The following is a 10770-nucleotide window of genomic DNA, read 5'->3' as shown; positions in this document are numbered from 1 at the left end:
GGCCTCTCCCTGTGTTTCTAATCAGCTCCAACACTCCTCCCTGCAGAGATGAAGGTGCTGCATTTGCTGCATGTTTATTGGCTGAATGCAGACTGGTTGAAAGGCTGATGAAGACGGGATGTTTAGGATTCTGTTTTTACACAAAGACTTGTCCCCCCCCTCCCCCCCTCGACGCTGATGTAACACTAGTTTATCACTAAGTAGAGAAAAAAGACAGACTAAATCCACATACAAATTCAACAANTGAGGTTTTTAGTGAGCTCGAAGAAATAAGTGGAAGCCCATGAGTCACCAGTCAAATACGCTCTCAGGCTTCCCAAAGTGGCACCCACCCCCATTCAGTTTGTCTTTGTATGCGTGTGTGCTAGCTGGCTTATCATTGACCTAATTGGCTAAATGTGTGCCTCTGTTTTTGTAGCTGCTGCAGCATGTGCGGACAGGATGATTATCGAATTAAAATCAGGCAGAGGGGGCTGCCACTGTTGCCCCGGGATTTGAGAGTGTCCGTCCTCCTCTGTTGTTGTACACCCCAGCAGCAGGCTGGAAGACCTCTGCCTGTCGTAATGCATCTCTGTCTCCACCACAGTCACTCCACACTGATGCCCACATCCGTCCTCGACGTCACGCCGCCTCCATGGCAACCGTGCTGAGCACAGCATCCCCGAGCAGATGTCAGGGAGTTAAGAAAGAAGTGAGAGTGGAAGGAGAATGCAAAGCTACCGGCTCTGTGCGTAAATGAAAGGATCCACAGTCAGGCGCTTTAAACACTAAAAACACTGCTCACAGCAAGAGTACAGATTAGAAGTGGGGTCTGTGGAAAGGTAATTATTATCTAATATCTTATCTGCTGTAGGTAAATCTTTAAATGGTTTCATTGTAGAGAAATAAGAGTTTAACAGCTAGCTCAAAGTGTCCAAGACCAAAATGGATATTTGGATTTCCAAGTGGAAGCATTATGTAATAAACCTTTACACCACCAACAATATCGCATTACACGATTATTATCACCTGCTAATAAAGCAAACGGTGATAATGTTTTTCCTCATGTCTGTGTGCTCTGTTGTCGGTAGTGTTAGCAAAATATCTCATGAACCACTGAAGGATTTTAATGAAACTCTCAGAAAGAAATCACTGGACGTACATACATCTACAACCGAGTTACTTTTGAAGTCAAGCCAGTTCAAGATGGCTGCCAAAGCTAATCCACATTAGCTAACACAAAACTACAACTTAGACAAATTTACCAATACTGAGCTAAACTTCGACCTGGTAGAGGAAGCTTCGTCATTTCTCACCTTAAGATGATCTTTATTTCACACTCTGGCACGAAAAGTAGTGAGCAATGTGTGTCTTTCTTAAAGGAATGCTTGTCCTTTTCTTTACATAAATGCTTGCATAAACAGCAGCAGCTAGCTGTAGCACTTCCATTGCAGCCAGTGGCACGTATTTTGGGAAAAATGTAACATTTCTATTAGAATAACTGTGCTTAGATATCCATTTTGATCATTTTTCACATAAATTTTGCAAATAATTGTTGAAAATATTCCCAGAATCTGCAAAAGGGACCATTAATGTGACTAAACCTCATAGTTATTGAAATATCTGAGTTAACTCAAACCTGATCGTTATATAGTTATATGTTATTAGCATAAACTATCATTAGTTATAATTTGTCAATGTGCTCAAGTTATGATAAACACATAAATAAAAATAATAACAAAAACACTTCTCAGTTCATGTTTTTATTATGAAAATCATTTTGCAGTTTTGATTATTGTCATCTCTCTATATATGTATTTATATATGCTAGTTTCCATTATTCAGAGGATGCATTAGCACAGTATATCTTAATAGGAAGACTATTGCTAGAATAAATATTTATACACTATAATTAGTCAAATCAAAAAAAGAAGTCCCAACAAAAAGAAAACCCAAAAAACACCAACAGAACAAATCAAGAGAGTCTATTACAAAAACAAACAAAAAAAGATCTGCAAAAACCAAAGCCGTAAGTGCTCAAAAAGAATTTCTTCGAAAAGTACAAAGATGATTCACAGTTTGTGTCCTTGTTCTCATGCTGGCTGGAACACCAATAGGGACCATGCATGGATGAAGGGCCGGAGCGACCGGATTGTACCAAACTACAGGATCCACACAGTCAATAATCCTCACGCTTCCTGTCTGCAGCAGCAGCCTGCCAGGATCTGAGGCCACCAGACAAGATCGTGGTAAAGGGTGAGAAAGACAAGTTTTAACTGGGTCAATGGAAGGGGTTTTTCCCTTTTTTTTTGACCCCCCCAGAAATGATTTCCCTCAGATCCTCAGACAAGAAGCTTAGCTGGTCAGGACTGCAACCTGCCGTCTGTTGGTAAAAAAAACCGAGCCAGATAAACAGGGAAAACTCCACTTTTCTTATCTGTTACAGCTCTGCTGACTTCGCTTTGGGTCAGATCCGCGTCATTTAAAGATTTCCCATCTTGCCTCGCAAAACACGCACGAATCCCGCTCCCTGTGCAGTGTGAGGCTCTGTGAGCAGGAAGGACCCTGACCGGTGCTGAGCTGAGGTCATCTTCATCTTAAATCTATGTGTGCCAACATGACAAGATCTACGGAGGCCCAAACTGTCACCAGCGTTCAGTAAATCTGATACCCCGACATAAGGAATCATACAAATTATATTGGGACTGCAGCTATAATTAAAGTCAAAGAGATTGATTGTATTGAAGGATGTTGATTTTTGTGGTAAAAGTAGCTATTTTAAATTATCCACAGAAAAATGTGGAAGGAAAACACAAATTAATCATCTTATTACAGTTTAATAATGATATAAACAATTTTGCCAAATAACTTAAGCACAAATTATCAGCTCATCTGATGCTGAACGGTTTGGATCTCCATAGAGCTCCCATCTGTTTTTCTAGCTGAGAACAAAAAGAATAATTTGGAAAACCCCAAACACAAAAAAACTAAGTTTTTACTGTTTTTTCCCACCCTAGTTTTCCATCTTCTGATTAGATGCATTGGCTGTACAAGGAAAAGTGCCGGCGACTCTACTTTCCAACCACAGAATCCTTTTCTCTGCTCTCATATCACTAAAATATGAAACTCTTTGAAAAGTATTTATAACTATCTACAATCAGACAGGAGCAGGGTTGGTTTAAGAAAGCACATACTGTAAAACCAGCGGGATGAGTGCGAAAGAAGCTCAAAATTTCAGAAGGAACGCCGACAAACGTGACTGTAAAAGCAATAAAACAACTCAGGAGTGAAAGCATTGTCACTGATGATGAGCAGGTGAATCAATGTTATATGTTTATGTTACTGATGGTATGCAGGATGCCAGTTTTATAATCCTGGTAAGACTTTGGAATATTAACAGGAATTAATGCGAATAAACACATTTAATATCATCTGAATACTTAAGAGTTCAAAGTTAGTACACATCAATATAAATAAAATTGGGCTTTTGTGCAGTAAAATGACAAATATAACATGTAAACAATAGATTTTTTTAGCTGCCTTCACTAATAATCAGCTGCAGAATACAAACTATAGTTACAATCTTTAAGTTTTAGGTTTTTGACACTGCAGTTAAAACTGAATCACTTTTTTTCTCAGACATTTAAGCATGTATAGAAACCTAGCATTGCTTCCACTCAAAAAGAAGCTAAATATAATCTGGACCTTTGCTAGAGAATAGTTTATTTGGGTGGACCTGAATCTTAATTGAAAACCACTGACTTAGAACATGGCTGTGAGACTATTATACAAAACTGGCCTATTTATATGTATTTCTTATATTGTATTTCAGGAGTGACAACAGTTCAGATGAGGATTATGCATACTGCATTTGTGCATGTGTGTGTGTGTGCACTGCTGAGGATGACTCATGCAGAAGGTGCAGGCATTCTCTATAAGAATCCAAAGAAAGCGTTCAGCATCTGGCAGCAAAAAAAACAATGCACAGGTATGTACATGGTTCATGTAGGCCAGAGGAGAGAAAAAGAACGGTGCTGAATGTGCACAGTTACACACAAACACGAACAGAGACGGCGCTTTACAGACAAACGAGATGAGACAAACTATGGGAGGGACGGGGGGTAGAGGTTTCTGTCCTGACTCTTGCCAGTTACTGAACTCACACGGCCCACAGACGTGGTTCCGAGCTCCGCGTCCATCTCCTCACACACGCCAGCTCGTCTGAATCGCACATAGGCCGCAGCTCGCCATTTGAATTTCACATTTTCACACTATGTCTATTAATAGCCCGGCTCCCTCCCTCTTTCTGTCTTGTACCGCTCTCGCCTGCTGCCTCATTGTGTCTCCCCCTCTCGCCACTCTGCTGTATCATATTCCATGCAGGGACATGAACAATGACAGTCTCCTGTTAACGTCAGCAGAACAACAGATTGCACAAACATGCGCACGCAAGCTGGCATTTGCGTAAAGCTGCCAGACGTGTGGAGGTGATATTTATGCAGCGTGTGCACCGCTGCCAGAACAGAGCTGAGGCCTGAAAACTATCACAGATCTTTTTTGTTTTTTCCTTCTTCTTTTTAAGACCGAACGCTTCAAATGGGCCACGTGTTTCTGTAGGTTTTACCCCATCTATCTGGCATCAAATCAAAGCTACTGAAAACATGTTGAAATCCCACCTGTTACATAAAAAAAAGCAAGAGTATAAAAGTCCAGTGGAGCATCCCTGGCCTCTAACATGTAAAGGGTACGCTTACGATGTAAATTCTGTTGTTTAAGAGGACCTCACGTTAGTGCAAAGTACAACACAGCAATAACAACAAATTCATTCAGAAACAAAGAAATTAACAGCCAGGGAGGGAAACCTTTAGTTACATATTCACATTTCGCAAGTATTATCTAACAGGTTGATATGAAAGGTGGCTGTTCCACAAAAAAAACAACTAAATGAGATAATATGAGTATCATTACTAAGCCGTATGTTACAACTACTGTAACAACATTTCAGCGGGAACAGGATTTCTTTGTTTGGGTAACATCTTACTTGAAGCACTTAAAGACTTTTGATTGAACAACTACATGTTTATTTACAGCAACTACACACCTGGAGCATTTCAACGGGCATTAATGATGCATGTGGGTCATTTGACATGATGATTATAAATGGGGCTTTGCCGATCAGTAAGCAAGTCTTCAAGTAAAATGTCACCCTTAAAGTGCCCGGTTGTCGATCCTGCTGGACTTGACAGAGGAGCGGAGGGGCTCGTCGTCTGGGTCTTTGGGTTTGAAACAAGCCGATTAGCCTTCATGCAAATAGTTGTTTAAACCACCTGAGAAATGGAGCAGAGTGGACAGAAGAAACAAACAAACAAAAAAACCCTGAACCTTCTCTGCACCCCACACGGATTACGTCACGCTCTAAAAAAACAAAACCCAAAACCACAGCTAGCCCGTTGCATCGTAGTGCCCTCCTGTCGTTCAGCAGAATCACAACTTTATTGTGCCATGTATTAGACAAAATACAACTAAAAAAACCAATTGTTCCTCCTTGCTCAGGACTGGTGGATATCTTTAAGATAGAGTTTTGGGGGGAAATAAACACAAAGGATATACTAACAAGAAACAGAAAGAATGCACAGATAGATATGTCGGTAAAAAGTATTGTGCTTTTGGCTGTTGTGTACAATATTAAGAGCTCCTGCATGGAAAAATCAGTGTGTTTATATGCACTTTGGGCTTACAGCAGAGCTATTCCAGAAGGATATTTAGTTCATGCAAAAATCACTGGAAATTAAACATATGGGAATATGATATAAAGTGCAATGTGAGGGCATTCCAGCTGAGTGTTTTCTCTTCAAAGACACTCGCACAGATGCTTTGTGAGTTTAGGAGCGTGTGTGCCCTGCTCTGTGTGTGGACGCTAACCAAACCAGTCAAAAAGGATACAAGGATTCACTGAAAAGTCCGCATGGAGCGAGTTTACCTATGTTTCCTCTGTGTGCTTTGAAATTAAGGATTTTTTTTTTTTTTGCCACTTGACATGAATTTAACAAGCATTACAAAACAAAACAAAACAAAAACAATACAAAAAAAGGCATAAAAAGAAACCCTCAGATGAGAAGTGCCAAAGCAAGCTGATATTCTTGACCTCGGATCCAAACACCGTCCCAGTTCCGTCACCAGCCTGGCGTTGATTATTTAATCCTTGCAGACAAGGCAGACTTGTTTCCCTTTACTTGATGCGAGTTTCCTTTCGTTCGGAGTTATTCTACACTTGATGAGAGTCTTAAAAGGATTGTTGCGTCCTATCAGTGTACTGCTAAATACCCCCTCACATCGAATGAGGACATTTAGAGGGTCTGCAGACCAGTTTTTCCACATAATGACAGCATGATAAATGTAAAGAAGGGTCTTTTTTTAATGAGATTTTGTCCTCGAGCCACAAACTCCACTTCTTTGATTGTTGAGACTAGCTGGGGCGGAACATACTTAAGCTAGATGGATTCTATTTACACACACTCCCCCCCCCCATGTGTATTTACATCAGAATCCTCTGTCGAAGTGGCTGGGTCGTATGTTTTGCTGAGTGCCGTTCATGCCTCAGACGCTCGAGTCCCGTCTCCACTCGCGCGACAGATGACGGATGAGAGGGCTTAACTAGGTTTGTCGGATTCGTTACGTCTACGTTACGTTTTCTAGAATTAATATAGAGGGGGGATGCAGAGGATGAGGATGGTGGGTTGTCGACGGGGGAGTTCAGGGGCGAGCAGAGAAGCGCAGATGCGGACGTGAGGGGAGATATTAAAGATCTGTTTTAAAGTACTGCTGTCGTCTGGGGTCTGGGATTTGCCTCCCTCTCACCTCCTCCCACACAGCTTTCTGTCCTTTTGGCCAAATATTTGCTTCTACCTGCATCTGTTGGTGACTGAACGACCCAAACAAAGGAGGATTGTGGATGATGAGATTCCCGTTGCTATATCCGGATATTTTTATTCAGACTGATGCACATCTCTGGTATCTTGTCTTCTTTACCCCTCCTGATTGGCATTTCCTCCCCTCCACTTCCTTCCCTCCCCCGTCCTCCTCCTTTGGGACCTACATCACGCTGCATTTGCCCTTCAGTCTCTCGGCGCGGGACTGCTTCCCGGAGCGCTTGCCGTCGATGTTGAGGCTCATGTTCCTCTTCTTGTCCAGGTTGAGGAGCTCCTGGAAGAGCTCTGTGACGTTGTGGTTGGTCTTGGCCGACGTCTCCATGAAGGCGCACTTCCAGAGGTTGGCCTGGGCTTCCCCGTCCTTGGTCTCCACCTCCCGATGGGTTTCGTCGCTCTTGTTTCCCACGAGCATGATGGGGATAGATTCCACATTGCCTTTTATGGCCAGAATCTGCAGAGGACGGGAAAAGCAAGGGGAGACGTTGCTCATTTTGTCAAATAAAGCCTTACTTTTTTTTAACTTAATTTTAGGTGCAGTTGAATTAAATGATCTCTACATGACATACAAACTATGGGACCACAGTTGTAGTAGTTGTGTTTTCCGACAATTGACAGCAAGTTATGCAGCGGGATGATGCCCCAAACCAAACCAAATCTTCATCAAAGAATGGTTAAAGAAGAGTAAATAAATCAGAAATCAGAATTGATCTTAGTCTAAAACCTTTATGGATTACAGTAGGTGATATGCAATCCTTTAAGGGACCAGCCCAAAAATAGCCTGAGTTAACCCCCACCTGTTGGTAAATGGGTTTGAGCTCCTCCAGGGACTGCTTGCTTGTGATGGAGTACACCAGGATGAAGGCGTGGCCCTTGGAGATGGACAGACGCTGCATGGCCGGGAACTGGTGACTGCCTGTCGTGTCTGTGATCTGCAGCGTGCACACGCTCTTGTCGCAGCTGATCACCTGTCGGTAGGTGTCCTCCACCGTGGGGATGTAGGTGTCCCTGAAAGTGCCCTTAACGAAGCGCAGAACCAGGGAGCTCTTCCCCACTCCTCCGGCCCCGAACACCACTACGCGATAGTCGTTGCTCTGCTCCGGCATCCCGGCCCCTCAGCTTTGAGACAGTGTTACACCTGTAACATCGAAGCATAAAAGGTCTGATGAGTTAGAAGGAGAGTTTTAGCTTCTCTCCATTGGCTTCCTGTCAAATTAAGAACAGGATTTAAAATCTTCCTTCTAACATACAAAGCTCTCAACAACCAAGCTCCATCTTATATTAAAGATCTTCTTGTTCCATATTTTCCTAACAGAGCACGTCGCTCTCAGACTGCAGGTTTACTTGTGGTTCCTAGAGCTTCTAGAAGTAGAACAGGAGGCAGAGCTTTCAGTTCTTGTGGAACCAAATTCCAGTTTCTGTCTGTGAGGCTGACACCCTGTCTACTTTTAAGACGAGGATTAAGACTTTCCTTTCTGATAAATCCTATAGTTAGGGTTGGTTTGGGTTTCCTGAGCTCTCCCTTAGTTCTGCTGCTATAGGCTCAGACTGCTGGAGGACAAACTGACCACATTTCCTCCCTCTGCTGCTGTCTTTACTCTCTCTGCTCTCCATGTCTGTATTTGTGATTACTGCCAACATTAACTTTGCGTTCTCTGCTCGTCTTCCTATAGAAACCACACCTCGACCAGTTATTCTGTGTTTGTCCGTGTCTCTTTTCTGTCCTCTCAAACATATTGTTTTATACTTGGAAGAACTGACAGACTCAGCATCCACACCAATGTTTTTGTACATTTTGGTTTTAGCCAGTCATTTGATACTGGCTAAAACAAGAACTTTGAGTTCCTGTTTTGCTACTTTTAACTTTCACTTTACACTTTGCTCTTTTTAGCCTTCAGCTAATGTTCTGCTTCTTTTCGCTCCAACAATCCAGTTTCATTCAGCATTCCCACTTAGCAAAATGTAATTTCTTTAGTTAGATATGAATCTGGATCTGTTTTGAACAGAATTTAGTTTTCTTGTACAGTGCCCAGGGACAACTTTTGCATTGATTTGGCGCAATATAAATAAACTGAACTAAAATAGAATTAAATTGAGGAGCAAATGTGATGAGGGAAAACATTACTGGACACTACAAAAGCTTACAAAGCAAAAGGGAGGAACAGAAAAGCTGAACTCACCCTCAGGTCACTGGGTTTTAAATAATTTTATAAGCCTACTCGGTCTGATTATGAGCCAGAGCACAAATTAGATGGGATGAGTTTGGTGAGCCTCCACGTATTTTTGCCTGACACAGACATTTTTGTTCAATTGGTGTACTTTCCGGAGTTACAGTCTCCCAGGGTCAGCCTCCCAACGCTCCTGCGGTTCATCATTTATCAGCTAAAGAAAACCTTGAAGGAGACAAAACAGAAGCTCGGGAGAATAATCTCCAGGGCTGGTGCAGAGGACACAGAACCGTGTAAAACAACACAATACGATTTATTAAACCTTGAGATGATAGTCTTAGAAAGAAGGCAAACCCCCTAAATATTTAGCTTTTTGTAAAACGTTACCACTGAACATTAAGGAAAATGGACATCAGTGTCATTATCATTTTGACTGGATCAAATCAGCTAAAGAAGCAAAAGTTATAAAATGCTTTTTTTTTTTTTTTTAAATATAATTTTACACATTATGGTAATTACTGCTCATAAAGTCCCCCTTCAGCAAAAAGCAAAAGAGCTCATTTTCTAAAGGTCAGTGTTTTATTTAAAATGTTGACCTAAAATAGTCAAAATTCTGCGCAGTTCACCGGCCTAAAGTATGTCACATGTAAGAAAAAAAAAGAATCCCTTAGGCTCAGTCTTCGGTTTGATAAAACACCTGATCTCGTCAAAAGCGTGTCAGTGCAGAACAGATGCAGAGTATTTTTACTAATTTGCAGTATTTGAAGTATGATGGTCTGAACTCCGTGGTTTCTGCTTTTTATCAGACAGGAAAACAGTCTGAGCACCAATGAGGCCTGAATGTGGTCGATTAGATCCTTCTGAGAACTTGGCTCACAAAACAAGTCTCACAGTTTTAGCCATTGTTTTACACGTGTACCTCATAGCTGCTATTTGTTGTTGTTTCTGTTTAATGTCTGCACCCGAAGGCACGTGTAATTAAAAGTGCCTGTGTGTGTTTGTCTGTTAGCAAAATATCTCATGAACCACTGGGTACATTTTAATGAAACCCTTAGAAAATAATCATTGCAAACGTGTCTACAGCTGATTTACTTTCGGAGTCAAACCAACTCAAGATGGTCGCCATAGTGAGGCAACCTAAGCAAACACCAAAACGGCTAGAGAGCAGTCAGTTTTGCAGATATCGAGCTAAAATCTCTCTAGTAGCCGAGAGTCATCCCCAACGCATACTGTGAGCATGACTTTACAGATAATAGCATGAGACCAAATCACCTCAACACAAAACAATCTTTGTTAAAAACTCCCGCATAAAAGGCTGCGGGTGATATCAAAGAATGTTAGGTCTTTTATTGATTTCTATTTTGAACAAATGTCTAAGTGTTTGCTGATTGTGTTTTAGTGATGAAAATTCAGTTTAAAAAAAAAAAAACATTTCTTGACTCCAGAGTTCATTTCAGCTCCTCGGAGCATCTTTGAACTCATTGATTTCTCCCTGGGCTGCCACCTTATCGTGGTGGAGGGGTTTGAGTGTCCCAATGATCCTAGGAGCTATGCTGTCAGGGGCTTCATGCCCCTAGTAGGGTCACCCAAGGCAGACAGGTCCAAGGTGAGGGGCCAGACGAAGTGCAGCCCAAAGACCCCTTATGATGAACATAAATATTGGACACAGTGTTCCCTCGCCCGGACGCGGGTCACCG

The 10770-nt window shown here is 41.9% G+C and overlaps 1 protein-coding gene across 2 annotated transcripts in view; it reads right to left on the bottom strand.

The window, feature by feature from the left end:
• Window positions 1-1732: 1732 nt before the first annotated feature.
• The window catches only part of diras1b (DIRAS family, GTP-binding RAS-like 1b), a 23068-nt gene continuing 14030 nt past the window's right edge, over window positions 1733-10770 (bottom strand). For both annotated transcript variants that reach the window (XM_025005476.2, XM_017416747.3), the window contains exons 2-3: window positions 7703-8043; window positions 1733-7359 (exon numbers count right to left, since the gene is read on the bottom strand). In XM_025005476.2, coding sequence (XP_024861244.1) covers window positions 7072-7359; window positions 7703-8011 — 597 coding nt within the window. In that variant the 5' untranslated portion in view covers window positions 8012-8043 and the 3' untranslated portion in view covers window positions 1733-7071. The remainder of the gene's footprint in view (window positions 7360-7702; window positions 8044-10770) is intronic.

This window comes from Kryptolebias marmoratus, linkage group LG10 (assembly GCF_001649575.2).
Source record: "Kryptolebias marmoratus isolate JLee-2015 linkage group LG10, ASM164957v2, whole genome shotgun sequence".
Lineage (NCBI taxonomy): Eukaryota > Metazoa > Chordata > Actinopteri > Cyprinodontiformes > Rivulidae > Kryptolebias > Kryptolebias marmoratus.
Note: the sequence above shows the minus strand (reverse complement) of the source record. Positions and strands in the feature narration are given on the sequence as shown.